Consider the following 21,532-nt stretch of genomic DNA (forward strand, 5'->3'; position numbering starts at 1 on the left):
CAAATCCATTCTGGGGTACATAGTTGCCTATCTCAAAAACAAACAAACAACAAAAACAAAATATAAAAGAGCAAGAAAAAACCCAATAACAACAATAAACCTAGAGAAAAGCAGAGTGATTATAATGGATCATTTAATAAACACAACCTGCGCATGCACCACATGTGCAGTTGACATGAATGACCCTACCTTACAGACGTTGTCTCCAGGGCAGCCTTGAGTCACATTGACAAGAACTGGATCATGCTGTGCACTGTTTGTTGAATTGGGAAAGAATTCCAGATTCTGGCTGTTTAATCTTACATCTTGAATACAGCCTTTGAGGAAGCCACCATAAGCTTCAGTCTTCTCTCTGTCAGGTAGACCACCAATGAAGATGACATCTCCTCTTTGAATTGTCCATGCAGGAACAGACATGAAGCCTAGGTTTTGTGAAGACTGATACAGTTCAATTTCATTTGGTTTGATTCTCAAAGATATTAAGTGGGCATTTCCATCACTGAGAAAAAAATTTGCTACTAACTTGGGAGAGCCTGGAGTCTTCAGTGCTAGACTGCCATGCTCTAGCCAGACACAGACATACTGGTAAGTACTGTTTCCTAACGTCAGAAGGAAGCCCAGGGGTTGACGTGTTCGGACAAACATGGAGAGATTGAAGTTCTGTCCAAAATTATCATTAACTTTAAAGGCAGCATATCCGGTGGAGTCATCCTGGCCAAATCTTCCCGCTACATACTCTGCAATGTCCAAAGAGGGAAGGAGAAAGAAAGTTTCGACATTTAAACGTAAGAAGAAACGGGAGATGGAACTTCACAGGCATATACACAATCAGACACTTTCTCAAGTCCCAGACAGTCTTACTCAGTAGAAGAGTAAAGTGTCCTCATTTTTCTAAGCTTCTGAGATTATCATAAAAATCACTATACTTTGTGTCATAATAACTTTCTGTCAGTTACAAAAGAGAGAGAAAAAAAAAAAAACCCAAAACCCAAAGCTTCTGAAATGATCGACTAAATATCCCTGTCTCCTCTCTAAATTCCAGACAACGAAATCTCATATACCTATAAGTTTCATCTTGGTGAAAGAAGGGTGTGGCCGCGAGCGCTCCAGGCATCCTTGGGGCTCTCTGCCCCGTTTAGCTCTGCTGTGGGAAGGCCTGCCAAAGCAGACGTGTCATGGAGTTAAACTGCTTTGTAGGAAGACAGAGATCGATAGCAAGAATATCCAGTTCAATTTGGGGAAGTTACCCCATGTAGTAAGAACCTCTTGGGGAAAGAGGTTCTAGGAGGGTGCAGTGTGCAATTGTTAACGGACTGAGGTCAAGTACAGGAAGGGCCGAGCGCTGACTATTGAATCTGCAATGCAGAAACGATTGCTGAGCTTGACTACAACACGGTCAGAAAGATATTGCTGCTTTCGGCTTTCACATCTCAGTTGTATTCGGGGGTGGTGGTGGTGGGGAGATCATACCCTATCATGGTTAGGTAATATCTCCAATTGAAGTTCGTGCGAAAGCAAGACATATTTTAGTTTAGCTGAACCACAGCGAGTCTTGCTTAGACAACCATCTGTGTTTGAAGACCTTCCGCATAAAAGGCTACGTTTTCAGAACTCTGACTTGATTCCTCTAGGAACGTTGCATTGTGAATCTGCATTTGGACACTACCTGCTCCAGGCAACTCCAGGTAGCTTTCAAAGGTTCTGTCAGATAAAACAGCCTCTTTGAACGGGTTAACATCTCTGCACACGCTGCGGCACTTTTGTGTAGGATAAAATGCTTAATAAGAAAATTGGGCTCTTGAAGCCCTTGAGTTTTGAGGGTAGGCACAGAAATCCCTCAAGCTCAGGGGGCCAGGTCCCTGCTGGTCATCCTAGGACGCCTGCGGCATCACTTTGTGGATCAGAATAAAAGACAGGATGCAGGGATGGGTTTCTTTTTTTCCTTAGAAACTTGACTCTCCAGTAATCCTATTCTTCAGAAATCACAAGCAGGTAGAGTGTGTGATGTGTTACTTGATTTTAGAAACGCTGTAGCCACATAGGAAGGACCCGGCTATGAGCATGGGAGATTTGGTGCTTAATACGGATAATGGATATGTTCTAGAGATGTGTGGATGACAACATTTAATTTGACAGATTTTAGTGAGCGATGGACCATAAGACGAAGTTTAGTGAAAGCAACCGGGAGTCACTGATATTAAATGTGAGTCATCAGTTTATGACAGAAGAGGACTCTCTAGCCTCTCAAGTGACAGTGAGCGACAAAAGGCAATGTGTAAACTGTCACAGAATTAAGTGTAGTGCTTACAGGATAAATGGGAGTATGTTATATAGAAAGGAGAAAGTGTGGTTCCATGTCAGTGGTTCCACACTTAGATAATAGCTATTATCTAGATATTAGATATTATCCAGATATTATCCAGATAAGAGGCAAATGCACGACAAAGGAGCAAGCAGCTAGTGAAGTCCCACAAGGACATGTCGTGTAGAGACACTAGAGGAAAGTAATGTGTGTAGGCTGGTGGGAGTGGTTGCTGGGCATGGGATATTTTTCTTCAAATATTTAATGATTCTCAAGAAGGGATGTAAAGCCCTAAGTGAGAACATCCCCAGTGATAACTGTTTGGGAAAATGGAAGTCGGGCTAAATCATCACCCAGAAATAACCATTTCAAAATTTGGGGTCAGATGGGAGAGTGCATTGTCTGTTCCTGAAGCGGGTTAAAAAGCAGAGGGTTACCTAAGAAATCCAGCTACTGAACGAGGCTCTGTCAAACTGAACAAGCGCTGATTCTGATATAATAACATTCTAAAAGTCTAGGTGTAGAGAGGAAGACAAACATATATAAGTTGCTTCTTAAAATTAGATTCTCTCCAAATAAAGAGAGAGATATGTTACATATTCCTTTAGAACCCTTGGGCCATAACCCTTTGGGATGAATAACCCTTTCACAGGGGTCACCTAAGACCATTGAAAAACACAGATATCTACATTATGATTCATAAAAGTAGCAAAAATAACAGTTGTAGCAACAAAATAATTTTAGGGTTGGGGGTCACCACAACTTGAGGAGCAATATTAAAGGGTCATATCGTTAGAAAGGTTGAGGACCACTGCCTTAGAACAGTGTCTCAGAAGATCTGTCTGACATGATGCAAGACATCTAATGTTATTACTGCAGGCAGTTCAGGGTGCTGTGGAAATCTTATGGGGGCACAAATGACTTTGGAGAAGATCAGCTTCACGATATTGGCAATGTCTACACTTTTTGTCTTTTTGTGTCATTCAGATAATCCCACCCTCTACTCAACCTGTCTTCTTTTTCTGTTGTGTTTACCAATGACAAACATTGTTCCAAAATCATTGTTCGAGAACCAGAGAGGTGGCTCAATGGCTAGGGTACGAGCTGCCCTTGTAGAGGACCAAGATTTGATTCCAGTACCCAAATCAGATAGTTCAAAACTGTCTTTAACTCTTGTTTCAGGGGATCTGCCCTCACAGAAACATACACTCGGACCCACAAACATACACATGAAGTAAAATAATAAAATGTATCTTTAAAAATTATTATTTTTATGGCTTTCCCTCTTGATTTTTAGTGTGCCTCATCTTGAATATACATATAGAATGGCTCTGTATGTATATAAAGTCCATTTGTGGTCTTAATGTGTGTGTGTTTGTGTGTGTGTGTCTGTGTGTGTCTGTGTGTGTGACTGTGTGTGTGTGTGTATGTGTCTGTGTGTGTGTGTATGTCTCTCTGTGTGTGTGTGTGTGTGTGTGTGTGTGTGTGTGTGTGTGTGTGAGGAATAAAATAAAGAAAACATTTCTATATGGATCTCAGCAATGGAGAATATTTTAACTTTATGATTCTAGGGTGATATGAAAAATATAACTTTCCTTTAAAATTTCACCCCTAAATTTTCAGAAACGAACAGTTTTAAGAAATTCCTTCCCCTATAATCATTTGATGCAAAATGTCGGGTTAAACAGTTTCAACCTGTGAAAACAGAAGATTTAATCATGATTTGTGTAAGTTTGGGGGATGTAATCACACTCGGTGTGAGGATAGGGGTGTAATCACAATATCTGGGGAGACATGGAAAGTGTAACCAAATCAGGAATTTTGTTTTAAAAGTTCATTATATTCCAAGTTGGGGGGAAAATCTAAAGAAAACCAGAACCTGCTGGCTTGGCATCTCTCGAATCTATTTCCTAAGACAGTCAGCATCCCCAGGTCAGTGCTAGCCTCAAGGGTCACCGCATCTGGAAGCCAGTCAAAATGAGTCCGCATCTGTTTGTTATTTTGTGTATGTAGTAAAAATATTGCTTTGGGTCAATTAGATTTCTCTTCAAAACGTGAACCACTGCCTCGGTATAATTTCACCTTTAACAATAATCACAGAACAACTTGCCTTGCCACTTAAAATATTGGATGGCACAGCAGACGCCATGCCTCAATGTCAAACAGGTCCACGATGGTAATGAATACTGTGGTCAGGGGGAAACCTGCGAATAGTTTCTAATAATTCTTAGCCATTGAACATGGAGTAGGGTATAGGCTACGGCTGGTTTTAATTTTATTTCATACAAAGCAGAGTAGACTATTTACCAGATGCTGTCCTCCTTGGACTCATTCTCAAACGCTGGAGTAAATTGCAGCTGAACTTCAAAGCCATCTGTTAGGGTTCCTTCCCTCTTAGCCCTCTCAATACATGATAATAATAATAATAATAAAAGTGAGCAGGTACGTATTGATCGCCATCAATAGCAGCCTTCAGAGGGATGTCAGAAGTAAAGGATTTGAAATACACTTCAAACCCATTCGCTAGAGGAATCATATTGATCCGTGCGTGACAACTACCAAGTCCTTCTGATAATACGTTTCATTTTCCTGCGGAAGACATCTATCCTCTTTATAAAACAAGACCTTCAAAGAGACATTTTTTTACTAGAACTGATAGCTTGTCAACCTTCTAATCTTAAGCATGATTCTTAAGGAAGTGCGAGCTATATGGAGAGATCAGGAAAGTGTATATTCACCGAGACTCCAGCAAGCACAAGATGTAGTATTAATATGAGGCACTAACTAGTTCTCCATCTCAAACTCCCCTTTCTCTAAAAAATTACATCTTCTACAAATAAAGTTTTCCATACATTTCTGATAACCAATGGCAAAGTGCTAAGAGCATTTTACTAGCTAGATGAAACGCCACTTTGATTGGAGTTATTTGCTTATTGTTATTATTATTAATTTTACTTTTCAGCCCAAATAAAGCTTAGCTATCCTATGAAACCCACTCATAATTAATACATATCATGGCTGTGTCCTTTTATCTCCTTAGTGAGCAAACATCAGCGAAAGTCCTGAGGGGTCCCTATGTTTCCTAACAGGGGGTGGCAGCCTGGGTGATTTGAGATGGCTCTGCCCGGAGGCATAGTACTCCCAGGCACCCCACTCCTCTCACCTTTCAGGCAGTTGGAGCCTGCATAGGGCCTGTCACATTCACACCGATAACCCTGCCACAAGTTGATGCAGCGTCCTCTGTTTTGACAGGGTTGACTTTCACACCAGTCCTTTCTCAGGCAGCCTGCTTTGACATTTGATGACAAGCCAGATGAAATGCTCTCCAGAGTAATGTGATTCAAATCAAATCTAATATCTTGGAGACAACCTACAAAGGAAGGTGTGGACGGCACATTATAGATGTTAAGAACAGACATGCTGTCGCTAGCTGTCCCCATTGGTAAGCCACCCAAAAAAGAGTTCTGCAAAGCACATATTGATTGATGATTCTCAATGGAAACAGAAGACTTAGTGGTGCATTTCTCCTTGCAGGAGCTGCCATTCAGGGCAAGGGTTATAGTTTCTGCGAATGTTACTTCCACCAAATGCCATTCTCCATCACTGGTGTTATGGGAAATATACAAGAGCACCTTTGACTGATTCCAGACTTCGATTGATAAGTGAACACAGCCGTCCAGCAACTCCAGCTTCACAGACATATCCTTGTTGCCTCGTACAAGGAGAAGTGCATTTGGCTGAACAGTCTGAAACTTCAAGGATATGTTACATTCTGACCCCATGCTTGTATGGGAGCCACTGGTGACCCACAGGAAGCCATTGCTCTCAAAAGAAAGTGTGGTGACAGTTTCACACAGTGGACCAGCGTAGCCAGAAGGACACTGGCAGGTGAATTCGTGCTGGCCGTTTTGGAAGTGAGGGATACATTTTCCATTGTTCAGACACTGGTGATGAGTGCAACCCAGGAGAATTTCAGAGCAGTCTTCTCCTCCATAAAATGTCCTAGAAGTATCATCAAAGGGGCAGTGACAGGTATAATTCCCAGGCAAGTTCTGACAAGTACCACCATTTAGGCAGGGGTTTGGTAAACATTCATCAATGTCTTCTTCACAGTGCCTCCCTGTAAAATAATAAACATTAGGTTAAATGTATGCACACTCACATAGACATATATGATCAAATCATTAATAGAAGTTTCATATACATTTTATATATAGTAAAGAAGTTCAGATCAAGTTCAGGCTTAGAACTGTGATGAAGCAAATTGCAGTTCTGGAAGAAAATTAACATCAGTTCTACCATTCTGCACGTGCTGTGAAAAGAGCAGTTGCGACAGACTTAGGATTCTTGTAGAAATAGACCATTCGTCAGTTATAGCGATCATCTCAAGTTACCATTGTCAAGTCTACATATGGCACTGATAGGAAAACAAAACAAAAAGGGTGGAAGGGACTCTGCTTTTGGCAGTGATCCTAGATTGTAAAATGATTGACTTGCGGAATCTTTTCTCAGTTCCTTATTTACCCTTTTATTTTCCTCTCTTCTATTTGGAGAGAATGATTGCTTTCTCTCTTGCTTACACCATCCTGCAACCTCTAGAATCAAAGTTTGCCTGATACATAAACCCGGACATCTCTCACCACAGAAAGTTCCTAGACAGAAGAGCTCATCTTCATCCCAACTTCTTACAGCAAACAAGACATTATTTTACAAAGTTCCTGAAATCTTTCTTCACTCAGATAAAGTCTGGTTCCTGCTTTCGAGAAACACAGAATGCTGTGCATAAAACAACGGTTAGAACTATTTTGGTCACACAGACAAGAGCATGACATTGCCCATTGGTTGTTTTTGTCAACTCGGCTCAAGAAGGGCCACCTGGGAAGAAGGAATTTTTTTATCTTCTTGATAATTTTTGTTGGATATTTTATGTGTTTACATTTCAAATGTTATCTTCTTCCCCCCCTCTCCCATTCTGCTTCCCCCTGCTTTTATGAAGAAGCTCCCATTCCCACCTACCCACTCTCACCTCACCACCCTGGCCTTCCCCTTCACTGGGGAAAAGAGCCTTCACAGGACCAAGCTCTTCTCCTCCTATTGATGCCAGACAATTCCATCCTTTGTTACATATGCAGCTGGAGCCATGGGTCCCTCCACGTGTACTCACTGGTTGGTGGTTTAGTCCCTGGGAGCTCTGGGGGATTTGGTTGGTTGATATTGTTGTTCTTCCTATGGGATTGCAAACTCCTTCAGCTCCTTCAGTCCTTTCCCTAACTCCTCCATTGGGGTCCCTGTGCTCAGTCCGATGGTTAGCTGCAAGCATCCTCATCTGTATCAGTAAGTCTCTGGCAGAACCTCTCAGGAGACATCCATATCAGGCTCCTGTCAGCAAGCACTTCTTGACATCAGCAATAGTGACTGGGTTAGGTAGCTGCATATGGGATGGATCCTCAGGTGGGGCAGTCTCTGGATGATCTTTCCTTCACTCTCTGCTCCACTCTTAGTCCATGAATTTTCTCCCATGAGTATTTTGTTCTCTGTCCTAAGAAGGACTGAAGCATCCACATTTTGGTCTTCTTTTTTTTTGAGCTTCATGTGACCTGTGGATTGTATCTTGGGTATTCTGAGTTTTGGGCTACTATCTACTTATCAGTGAGTGCATACCATGTGTGTTCTTTTGTGAATGGATTGTCTCACTCAGGATGATATTTTCTAGTTCCATCCATTTGCCTAAGAATTTCATGAGATCATTGTTTTTAATCTCTGAGTAGTACTCCATTATGTAAATGTAGCTTCTGGATATTATAAATGAGGCTGCTATGAAGTGAAGCATGTGTCCTTGTTATATGTTGGAGCATCTTTTTGGTATATGCCCAGGAGTGGTATAGCTAGGTCCTCAGGTAGCTCTATGTCCAATTTTCTGAGGAACCACCAGACTGATTTACCGAGCGATTGTACCAGCTTGCAATCTCACCAACAATATACAGCAAACCAGTAGCCAACATCAAACTAAATGGAGAGAAACCTGAAGCAATCCCACTAAAATCAAGGACTAGACAAGGTTGACCACTAACTCCCAACTTATTCAATATAGTTCTTGAAGTCCTAGTCAGAGCAATCAGACAACAAAAGGAGGTCAAAGGGATACAAATTGGAAAGGAAGAAGTCAAAATATCACTATTTGCAGATGATATGATAGTATACTTAAGTGACCTCAAAAATTCCACCAGAGAACTCCTAAACCTGATAAACAACTTCAGCAAAGTGACTGGATGTAAAATTAACTCAAATCAGTATCCTTCCTATACTCAAAGGATAAACAGGCTGAGAAAGAAATTAGGGAAATGACATTCTTCACAATAGTCACAAATAATATAGAATACCTCGATGTGACTTTAACTAAGCAAGTGAAAGTTCTGTATGACAAGAACTTCAAGTTTCTGAAGACGGAAATCGAAGATCTCAAAAGATGGAAAGATCCCCTATGCTCATGGATTGGCAGAATTAATATAGTGAAAATGCCCATCTTGTTGAAAGCAACCTACAGATTCAATGCAATCTCTATCAAAATTCCAATTCAGATCTTTATAGAATTAGAAAGAGTAATTTGCAAATTTATTTGGAAAAGCAAAAAAAGCCCATGATAGCAAAAACTATTTTCAACAATAAAAGAACTTCTAGGGGAATCACCATTCCTGACCTCAAGCTGTATTATAGAGCAATTGTGATAAAAAAAAAAACTGTATGGTATTGGTACAGAGACAGAAAGGCTGATCAAAGGAATAAAATTGAAGACCCAGAAATGAACCCACACACCTATGGTCACTTGACCTTTGACAAAGGAGTTAAAACCATTCAGTGGAAAAAAGACAACATTTTCAACAAATGGTGCTGGTTCAACTGGAGGTCAGCATGTAGAAGAATGTAGCTCTGTCCATTCTTATCTCTTTGTACAAAGCTCAAGTCCAAGTGAATCAAAGACCTCCACATCAAACCAGATACACTAGAACTAATAGAAGAGAAAGTGGGGAAGAGCCTCAAACATAGGAAAAATTTCCTGAACACAGCACCATTGGCTTATGCTCTAAGATCAAGAATTAACAAATGGGACCGCATAAAACTGCAAAGCTTCTGTAAGGCTAAGGACATTGTCAATAGGACAAAATGGCAACCAACAGAATGGGAAAGTATCTTTACCAATCCTACATCTGATAGAAGGTAATATCTAATATATATAAAGAACTCCAGAGAATCAAATAATCCTACTTTTTAAAATGGGGTACAGACCTAAGCAAAGACTTCTCAACTGAAGAATACTAAATGGCTTAGTAACACTAAAGAAATGTTCAACATCCTTAGTCATCAGGGAAATTCAAATCAAAGCAACCCTGAAACTCCAGCTCAAACCAGTCAGAATGGCTAAAATCAAAAGCTCAGGTTTACAGCAGATGCTGGTGAGGATGTGAAGAAGGAATTTCACTTGAGGAATTGCCCTCCATCAGAACCCCTTTAGGCAAGTCTATGGGGTCATTTTCTTGATTAACAATTGATGTGGGAGGGCCCAGCTCACCATGGGCAGTACCACCCCTAAATAGGTGGTCCTGAGTGGTATAAGGAAGGAGGTTAAGCAAGCCAGCAGGCAGCTGTCTGTCCTGGACTGTGTTTTAGTTACCACCTCCAGGTTCCTGCCTTGAGCTTCTGCCCTGGATTCCCTCAGTGATGGACAATAATCTATAAGTTAAAATAAAGTTATTCCCCCCCATTTCCTTTGGTAAGTATTTTTTTCAGTTGCAGACGTCAAACTATGATAGACAGCTGTTAGGAGTGACTATGAATGCAAATAAGCAAATACGAATTGACACATGCAAAACGTGTTATGATTTTTCCCCCAGTACCTTCATCCGTTTTACATCTCTCTTCCCAATAATCTGAAGTCTGCAAGGCACACATTCTTAACTTTTTTCGCAGAAGAAGATTGGTGTTTAGAAATTCCAAAGTCTACGTTCTAAAATATTCCTATAATCTGAGCCTAAATCATGTTTTACATCCAGTCTGAAACTGTTCTACCTAATAATCACATGCTGCTAGTTATTGTGCTTACTAGTATGTGGACACTAGCTTCTCATTTAGGCCTATACCTAAAATTTTAATTTTAATATATATATTATAATATTAACATTATAAAAACAAAAACAGAAAACGTCCTCTTTGACAATGATCTTAGACATGAATATGGGCTCTTTCCTCAAGGACTGTCCTCCGTGTTAGTTTTCTCTCCTTCTTTGTATGACAGCTGTGTCATACAAAGGTTGTCATCTTGATAGTGCTTGTTCTGTTTTCAGAGTCTTACTTTTCTCATCAGCAAAATGGGGATAAAAATGGAATTTACAGACAAAGCTTTCCCACAGTCTGATTTAAACCCTGAAAATGATTGTGAATCTGCCTATTGTGTAATTTCTCAGTAGGTGTTAGCCATTTACTAAAAAGTAATAACTAAAGGAATTACCATTACTGACAAAATTGAAATAATTCTTTATCACTGTAAGAAAAATTTCAAAATGTGGTTATTTGTGCTGCCACACAGAAAGAAAAGCCTTGAAATAATAATAAAAGATAAATGTGAGATTGATACAGTATATTACTCTAGAATCTCATTAGACTGTAAATCCCTTGATGGAAAGGAATATGTTTTATTCATCAATCAGTGTAGTGTCTAAGCCTTAGTTTAATACGTGGCTAATATTTTAAAATCCCAAGAATCCCTAAAACCAAAGAATCATTTTATAATTAATCTTTTGAATGGATTAATTAATAATCTTCTTAAAATAAGCAAATTAGGCATGAAATCTTATCTAAAACCTAAATTGTACTTTCTGGGTATGCTTATTTATAGTAACAAAGTATTCCTAAAGTAACAAGTATTTTATAAAACATTGAATCTTATCTGAAACCTAAGGTGTACTTTCTGGGTATGCTTATTAGTTTAGGAAATGATCATTTTTGTCTTTCCACCACCACTCATTAGACATTTGATTGGAAGGTTTTTATTATACTTATATTTTACCCAACTTGGATCAATTTCAAAGAAGCTCTGGTAATTCAAAAATGTTTTAAGTTGTGAGAATGGTGACATACTATAAATTTACGCAGTCTCCCACAGTGCCTGCACAGTGCTGGGGCACATATTCTAGATGCTCTATTAATATAAAGAGCAGAATGGGATGGGATTGATCTGCTTTGTGGATGAAGGGAATGAATATAACATTCTAAGTATAGATTAACTCTAAAGGAGCATTCTAATTAAATTTTAACTGCAACAAGATTTTTAACTTTTGTATTAGAAGAAATTTTCCTTAATTTGATCTTTCCATATTTCAACAACAAAAAAAAAAAACCCTGCAATTATTTCACCAAGACAAATTTCTGTTGCACATGGTGGTACATGTTTCTAATCTCAGAATTTAGGAGATCTTAGGCTATATAGTGAGGATCAGAACAGCCTCAGCTACACACACACACACACACACACACACACACACACACGCACGCACACACACACACACACACACACACTTCCTTCATTATGAAGACAAATAAATATGTATACTGTATGACATTTCTAAAAATGCATGGCACACAGAAGGCTTCCAGTGGTTGCTGATAATCTGTAAAGCGCAAACTCAGGCACCACCAGGCCATATGTAGAAGATTTCTGGTGAAGACTTTGATTCAGAGACAGTGAACAAGCTTGAGCTATTAAAACTAATAATTAAAATCAAGTAAACAAATACAGATGTCGTATTGACCATGCACAAAGTCCTGGGGACAGCATGAAATGACAGTCAGGTCTTTTGAGTTTAGTGGAGGTGGGACCATTGTGTCAAAAGAAAGTGTCAGTGTGAGTCATTGCATGCCAAAGGGGCAGCACTGGACAAATCCCAGTGACCTGCCTAGCCAAAAGCAACTGCAGCCCTCGTGGCCTCGTGTCAGGGTGTCCCGGAAAGTGTTAGGGAAGCTGCATTGACTCTACATTTCAGGTATAAATCAGAGTTAAACAAACAAACAACAATAAGAAGAAAACATCATTGTGTGCACAGATTAGCAGAGAAACAAAACACCCTGATGGAAAATCTGAAGATGTTCCGAAGTCATGATGTGTTGGCAAACTGGCTGCTCTGGAAGATTCATTGCCGAAGATCAAGTTAGAAAGGCTAAGCCATTGCAGTCAGACTGGGGGCGGGGCTGGGGCTTACTAAGTTCTTACTGCGTTATTTATTTACTTATTTACGTTTTGGCAGTGGGAAATGATGGGGTAGACGTGGACTGGAAGACCAATGTGGTCCCTTCCAAAGATCAGTCCCGCGGGGTTGCGTAACGGAGTGAAGAGAAAGAGACTAGAGACAGGAAGGCACGCCAGGAGCCGTTACAACTCCACAAGCAAGTCTTTGGAAGCCCGAAATAGGATGTTTATTTCCTTCTGTTTGAGTTGCCTTCATTTGGACTTGTTTGGCATATAAATAATGACGGAGCTTTTCTTTCTTATAGTTGTTACTCTATTTTTATTACCCCGTAGAATACACAGATATGATCTTTCACTTGACAAAATATTTCTCTCTCTCTCTCTCTCTCTCTCTCTCTCTCTCTCTCTCTCACACACACACACACACACACACACACACACACACACACACACAGAGCATATATGCCTACAACTCCTGTTCCAGTGGTTCCTGGTCTTCTTCTGACTTCCAAAAAGACCAGGTACATATTCGTGAGCAAACATACATTCAAGGCAAAACAAGCATACAATAAAAGTAAAATAAAAGATAGAAAAATTAAGAAGAACAACCACAGCAAAAGATAATTTCTTCACTGGTTATCTCACCGACTGGGCAAAAGGAAAGGTCTGCTGTCTATCAAAATAAAAGGATTAGGGGGTGCTCAGCGATTCCACCTGCCAGTCACGATTTCTGGGGGATTCTAGCGGCTGGCTGTGATCTCCTCGCTTGGGTCCAGGTGTCGATGAATAACGCGGATTGCTACGTTCACTGTTGTCTTGAATCAATTCAGTTAACTAAAATTCTTACTATGTATTTTTCTAAAATTCTTCTAACATAGCATATGACTCTATGATAGTGCCACATTTAAAAATAATCACAATCCAAAAATGTTCACTACCTGGCATACTGCAAATATTAACGAGAATACATAACATCTGTGGACAGAGAGGGAGCCAGGCGTGGTGGTGTACACCTGTCACTCAAGCACTTGGACAGTTGAATCAGGAGGTTCCTGAATTTAAAGACAACGTGGGCTACAATATGAATGCCTATATAACTCTAAAATGGCTTTTTCTAGTTTTCACTGTCAGTCATGTTGCTAAGGAAATAACCTTGTAGAAAAAATTGTTTCTATAAAAACGAAAACAAGTTACATTTTAAAAATCTATTTTAATTACTTTGACTTTTGAATTCAAGAAGGAATTAAATGTAAAATCAGGGTTTAAAGTATGAATAGCTCCACTTTCCCCCTCAGAGTTGTACTTTTCATATAACCATAGTAGCTGTTAGAACATTAAATACTAGTGGTTAAATACCTTAACACTGTAGCAACAATACCGATTATCTAAGTAACAAGAAGAAAGGAAGTTACCTATGAGTATCGCCATAAAAATGTAAAAACCTTGTGTCCTGTGTCCAAACATATTTCCATACAAAGTAAAGACAGTTAGCCATCCAAAGTCTAGTAGGTCGACAGAAACCGTTTCTGATGTCTTTGTGTTTTTTCCAAAAGTGTGGGCTTGCCCTTGTGGAGGTGAATGCGAGGGTTCAGCTTCACCTCCCTCCACTTCAAGCTGGATCAGTGGGGCTTAACGTAAGACTCAGCTGTGCCACTTACCAGGCAGCTCTGTGAGGTTCTTAAATCCAACCCTGCAGGACACGCGGTGCCTCCCTTCTGTAAGTCTCACTAGTGAGGGTAGGATGAGCTCAACATTAAATGGTGGTATTATGGAAACCTAGGAAGCTACATACGAACCTCGATTCAGAGAAACTTTGATTATGGAAAATCATTACCTAATTTTATTTGTCTTCATAATGAAGGAAGTGCTGTGTTGGTCTTTCCTTCATTTTGTTTCATTTCTTTGGGAGACTGAGGTCTTGCTATGTAGTCCTGACTGGTTTCCAACTCTCGGATATTCCTGCCTCCCCCTCTCCAGTGCCTTCAAACCCTGTTGTTTTTGTTTGTGTGTTTGTTTTTTGTGTTTTCTTTGTTTTGTTTTGTTTTTTACCCTGACACAAATCAACCTCCCCCAAACAACAGGGTGTGGTAGAGTTGACAGCACTGCTCGAATCCCAGCACTCCAGCGGAAGGTATCTCTCCGAGTCAAGGTCAGTCCAAGTTCCAGAGAGTCGAGGCTACATAAAGAAACCCTGTCTCAGAAAGCCAAAGCAAACAAATAAAGAAATGATGCTCACATCACCCTCAAACCTAAGGGAAGGACTAAAGCTGGCTGGGGAAATGCTACCATTTCACTGACTTTCCTTGAATATCATGTGGTAAAAACGTAATCATCAATTCCATGTTAGCGGTTTTCAGAGGTGGGGTCTCGGGAAGTAATTAGCATCAGATGATGTCTGAGGCTTTTTTTATCCATGGCGGCATTAGTAAAGGAGGAAAAACCTAAGCTCCGAGGCTTGCTCTGTGCCGTCATGAGATGCCCCCACATGCTATGACACACTAAGGACGTCCTGGCACATGCTAGGGTCCTGCTCTTGACTCCTCAGCTCCAGAAGTGTAAGAGATAATTTCTCTTTTTCACCTTTGACTCAGTCTCAGGGTTTTTGTTACAGCAATAAAAACAAACAACCAAAACCCAAACACCCCCTCCCACAAGACCCAAAATAACAAGGAACCTAAGACAAGAGACATAGGTTTATAAAGATGAAATCACACACACGCACACACACACACACACACACACACAAATAGATACAACAAACACACACACACATTCCACACACACACTCATACACACACACATAAATAGATACAACAAACACACACACATTCCACACACACATACTCATACACACACACAGATACACACACAGATACAACACACACACACACACACACACACACACACACACCAATTAGTGCTATAGTCACACTTGAAACTATGTACACAGATAAACAGAATGGGAACAAATTAACAAAGAAAGAAAATGAGAAGTTTGCACAGAATACCAATGTATGCTGTAATGGCTAATCTCAATTTTCAGTTATGAAATTGAGAATGCCCTGGGAAATGGGCTTCTGTGTGTACCTGTGGGAATTACCTTGATTTGGTTAACTGAGGTTGGAAAACATGCTCACTAGGGAGACACTCTTCACTGGGTTGGGATCCCGGACTGTCTAAGAAGGAGAAAGCGACCTCAGCACATTGTTCATGGTTTCTGTTTCTTGACTGTAGAGTCAATGAAACCAACTCAAGTACCCGCTGCCTTGACCCCCTCATTACGAAGGACTGTACCTTGAACTGTGAGCTAAAGCAAACAATCCCTTAAATTCTCTTGTCAGGGAAATTTCTCATAGCACTGGGACAAGTAACTGAGACATATGCAATCATAATTATTCATATGAACCCATGTTATTGTGTATACTACAGATATGGAGAGGAAAATGAGTGAGGACAGATTTGAATATAATAGAATAAAGATATGGAATAGAACAGGGTGGATATAAGGCAGATAAAGCATTTCCATTGTTGTACCTATGAGAGGAAATTTTCTAGAAGCTGCAGGGAGCAGGTACCTGTTTTTCTTGCAAACAGAGATATTGTGTGTTTATTATCATCAGCCAACCAGTGCTTGTATACACACAAGGAAAATTCAGGCTCACAAGAAATGTCCAAATATCCTGACTGGTGATATTTTCAGCTTGACATGAACCTCTGACAGCAGCTTCCACCTGAGTCTTTTGGGGAATAAGGTACTTTTGTTTTTGTCTCTTCACCAGAAATGACTTGGTCCTGGTTGTCTTATTCCAAGAAGTTCAGGGGATGGACAGTGTCTAGGATAAAGGGAGTACCAGCATCTCTGACTCCAGATCTAATATAAAAATGTTTTATTTGAATCCAAGGAATTGAAAGACACATAATCCAGTAGGAGTGCTCCTAGGATGCTATATTTACCATCACTAGGTGTAGTCTTCTAGGGGTTGAAGTAAACCAAGCATTGGCAGCTATCTGGAGAAACATCAGGTTTCCTGACTAAGAAATTGTGTGCAAATTTAGAAAGTATAGCCATTTAGCATGGCTGTAATGGTAGAAACTTAAGAGAGGTCAGGTGATGGGTTCAGTCACATCTATGATTCTTTCGGTCCTCTGGTTCTGTCATAATTTCTGTGTAAAGATTGATTTCTTTTTGAAGAATATATTGAATTTATTAAGATCATATAGCACCCCTATTTTGTGATAGCAGCATCCTATAAAGCTTAAAGACACGCTGTTCTAGGTCAGGAGTCATGATGAGTGTGTATATGTGCTTCCTGCTGCAAATACTGAAGTAAATACAGAAACTATCGGCTCACAGGAGCTAGCACTGAGCCAGGTCTGGATTGATTCACACTCTGGCTCCTGGTTTGACTCTTCTCTATTGGGAGATGCTCTCAGGAGAAGAATATGATACGCTGGCATAGACTGATTCTTACTAACGGAGCAATGGGTCCGTTGTTAACAGCACATCCTGCTCTTACACAGAGAGGACCAGGGCTTGTAACTCCAAGCGAACTGACTCCCAAAAGTTTTTCAGTGACCTCCATACCCATAAGCACTTGCGTGCCCCCAATGCCCTCCAACACACACAGAGAGAAAAAAGGAAAGAAGGAAGGAAGGAGAGAAGGAGGGAAGGGAAGAAGAAGTGAAATAATGAATGAATCAAAGGAGGCAAAACCGTTACATGAAGAGCAGTGCACAATCAATAGTATTCAAGCAGGAGCATTAGTCATCAATGACATACAGGGTTGGCTACATTTTAAACAACAAACGCAAGGAAAATACACCTAAAATATTTTAACGTGAAATGATTAAAGTAAAACATTTTCCCTAATAATTAACAAAAATATGTCAAAGGCTCATCTCTGTGGGCCACCGAAACCTTAATGGTTCCAGTAGAATATGCTATCACTATCCGTGATTTATTCTGTGTAGGATTTTATTTTGGGTACATACAGAGATGGGGAACATTTCTGTTTTTCCACGCATTTTTCTTTATTGCCATAGTATTCGAAGTACAGATACATTCTCTAGTGCTGATATTTGTTCAGAACTATAGTGGGACTCCGATAAAATACACTGAACCCAGAGAAAGGTTTTATTCAGTCCGTTGTGTGAAAAAAAAAAAAAAAGAAGACTACTATCTTCAGATGAAAAGAAAAATTGCAAAAAGCTTTGAGCACCACCACCTCCACACTTCACTTGATTTTTATCCTTCAAAAGTTACCGTGCCCCTCAGTGGAGGCAGGTAAGTGATGCTTTCGTTACTCTATGGACTAATGTAGAAAGTTCAACAGTGCCGGCGCTCGCCCCTGTTGATGCTGCTTTGAAAGGTAATTTCAGAGAAACTCAGCCCAGTTCACCCAGACCTATCTTAATAGGCTTTGATCAGTAAGTCATCAACAATGGCCCTGCCATTGTTTAGGCCTTTGCCCCCAACTTGTTGTCTAAGTGAGTGATTAATATAAACCGAGTTCCGGTGGGTAACAGGAAGCTGCTCTGTGTCGGGTTGCATGCTCTGCGGCTTCACGCACTGTTAGCTTCCTGTCTGCCACAGTAGGAGCTGCCTTTGGATTCCTCAGGAGTGCTGACTTTTTTCTTATTTCTCAAAAACGTATTTGTGTTCCAGTTCTGCAAACTAGAAAAATCGTGTCAAAGGCCAAGTGAAGGACTGGCTTTATGGGGCCTGCTTGAGGCTCATGGTCTTCTACAGTTTTGTTTTTCTTTCTCCCTCAGCATCACTTAGCACTACCCACTATGTGGATAGTCTGTATAAACTTTTTCGTCACTAGAATAAAAATTAAAACACATTCCAATTTTTCCGTCATTAATTTCAAACATTAAAAGAAATGTGTCCACTATTTTGGGGGGCTATAAATACATAGGAAAAATGCCAATTTGTAAGTAAGGCTTATAAATCTGGGATCCACAGATGTCTACTGTGGATATAAAGGGACATTACAGGATTATCCATACCCTGAATATTCAAGTGTCATTTTGTGATATTCTGTATTATTTAAGAAGGTGATTTATACTCGTGATTCTTTACATTTTAATATAAGAATTGCTTGGTGTAGATTATATTTCAAACTACAGATTATCAGATCACTCTTCTTAAAATCTAGATTTGTAAATATGGATTTAAACAAGGATACTTCACTTAAAAATAGATTTACTTGCTTATTATTTTAGGTGTATGAGTGTCTTGCCTGCATATATGTATGTGCATACGTATATGCCTAATTCCCAAAGAGAGACTAGAGTTACAGATGGTTGTGAGCCACCACTGGGGGCTGAGACTTGAACTCAGGTCCTTTGCAAGAGCATCCTTGCAAACTCTCCAGCAGACACTGAATGCTTGTAGGCGCTTCTAAGTAATTCTCACAGTGCTTCTTCAGAGAGAAGCCCTAGAATATCAACAAATTTTCAGAGATAAACACAATCTAAAAATTGCCAAAGAAGCATCAATTAAAGAAAAGAGAACATCTGGAAGAGGTTTAATCAGTGTGTGTAAATGCACTGATTCAGGAAAACAGACTTTGGGCCGTCATCTAAACTGTCATTTCTTAAAAATGTATTAAATGTTTTAATTGTATAAAACTAACTAACCATTGGCAGGGATATTCAAAAACAAACTAATAAATGCAGGATTCTCAATAAAATCTGGGACTGCCTTACTGCTTTACTGAAATATGTGTTTGAAATGACATCATAGCACAGACCAGGCCTCTGGCTACTCATAATCGGATCCTGTGCTGCTCATCAACTTCTTAGGAGTTAGAGTGTACTTCATAAAATCAACAGAACCTAATAACTGCCACAAGGGATTTCCCTCCACGTTTTATCTTCATTCTAACTATATCCTTATGATGTTGACATGAAAATGTTGGATGTATTGATCATGTAGACTGACTTGCATTCTTATATGTCTCTCTATATTAATTGACTGGAACATTTAGTAATGGAATAGGAAGGAGGTTTTCTAAGCTGAAATGTTCCAGCAATGGCTCTAAGTAAATATGTCTTCTTTTCAGGAGCCTTCAGTTCCTATTAATTTTATTTTTTGTCATTTTATGTTATTTTATTAGAATGGGAGTGAACACTTCAGCTCTGTCTAGTTGTAGTATTGTGGGCACTGTATAGTTTAATTACTTTGTAAATAATTTTGGAAAATATGAAGTTCTGCAAAGTAAGGTATTTCTCATAATGTTTCTGAAGTTGACTATTATTTTAAAAGTTTAAAATTCCTCTAACTTGAGAAGTCACTCATTGAAAGAATCATTTCCATGTCTATTGGTTAGAAACAAAGCTGTTAGGAATTCTAAGATCTATTTCACTAAAATATGCAGAATATACAGACATGAATATGTGAATATGCATAAAGCCTTCATTATAACCTCAACACTATCAAAATATGCAAAATACATGAACACATTATTAGTAACAGCTTCAGCTACTAAGTAGGTTTTGTGCACAATATTGCATTGTTTCTAACAACCTTGAGATGAGGTGGACAATAAGTTGAATAAACTTACAAGGTTTATAGAATGTTTTGGGACTGGCTCATCTGTAAAACACCTGCTGTAAAAGCATGAAGACCTTAGTTTAGATAGCATAGATATCATGCGAAAGCTGGGTACACAGGCTTGGATCTGTAACCCTACAGCCGAGATACAGGCAGATCCCTGGATCTGTAACCCTACAGCTGAGAGGCAGGCAGATCCCTGGAGGTCAATGTCCAGCAAACCTAGAGTAATCAGTAAGTTCAGGTTCAGTGAGAGACTCTGTGTCAAAAAGATAAGGTGAAAAGTCAATGAAGAGAACATACAGCGTAACGTCTATCTCCCAGATGCTCCCCATACTCATAAGCAAATACATATTGTATACAAAAGGACTTATGGCACACACACACACACACACACACACACACACACACACACACACACCACACACACACACCTTCCAAGAGCTAATTAAAAAGTGGCAGGCCCAGATGTGATTGTGTCCCCAAACAATTTTTCAACATTTACAGTTGTCATAGACACATCTATGTATTGTTAACTAGAATAAAGAATGATAAATGTGAACAGCAAGAACTAGCTTTCTTAAAGGGCAGTTTAGAGCATTGTTTAGGGCTTTGTTTATCTGGTAGCTTCTGCCTACATCCATTAAAATATATTTTAAAGACACAAAAAAAAGATGACAACTGACAAAATTCTACTAATGACATTAAAAGGTGGTTTACTGTGAAAATATGTGAAAGGTACTGAATTAAACATACGGAAACCCACTCCACCCTTAGGACAGCACAGAGGCATAGCCTCATCCAATAGTCAAGCTAAGCTCAGAGTCCCGCATCAGCCAGGATGAGAGGACAGGCAAGCTGCCTATGGCTGCTGGTTAGAGAGCATTAGAGGAGTATGTCTCTCGCCCATCTTTATACTTCCTCTTCCCATGTGCCTTTAGAAACTTGTGGTAATAACAGGAGAAAAGATAGAGAACTCTATGCAGTGCAAGACAGTGCTACAGAAGATACCAGATTAAAGGAAAGTCCTGGCTGGATTTGGGATTTGCTAGTATTAGCTTGAAGTAACTATCAAACATGTGAGCTCCCATTTCAGATTAGTGGTGTTCAAACAGATGTCCACCAGCTACCAGAAATCTGTGAGGAACTCCATTCCCCTTAAGAGAGCCCTGTGGGGTCTGAGGATTGCCCATCCTACTCAATGCACAGGGTTGATGGTTCATGTATTCTCCGTTGGGTAGGAACCCTCCAGATCAATATCAGATTGTCAGGATGATTTGAGATCAACCAACAAGAAACCTAAATGTAATCCCACTATATAATGACAGCATTAATTGTGGCTTATATAAGGAATAAGTCCAAGGAAAGACATCTTTTGGGTTGTTTGACCTCAAATTCAACATCTGGAACAGCTAGAGCAATTCATTGCCCT

The 21,532-nt window shown here is 39.7% G+C and overlaps 1 protein-coding gene across 2 annotated transcripts in view; it reads right to left on the reverse strand.

Moving 5' to 3' along the window:
* Positions 1-21,532, reverse strand: part of Crb1 (crumbs cell polarity complex component 1) — a 181,398-nt gene that overhangs the window by 49,915 nt on the left and 109,951 nt on the right. For both annotated transcript variants that reach the window (XM_087580807.1, NM_001107182.1), the window contains 2 exon segments: positions 5,466-6,422; positions 190-737 (listed from right to left, as the gene is read on the reverse strand). In XM_087580807.1, coding sequence (XP_087436933.1) covers positions 190-737; positions 5,466-6,422 — 1,505 coding nt within the window.

The sequence above is a fragment of the Rattus norvegicus genome, chromosome 13 (assembly GCF_021556685.1).
Source record: "Rattus norvegicus strain SHRSP/BbbUtx chromosome 13, alternate assembly SHRSP_T2T, whole genome shotgun sequence".
Lineage (NCBI taxonomy): Eukaryota > Metazoa > Chordata > Mammalia > Rodentia > Muridae > Rattus > Rattus norvegicus.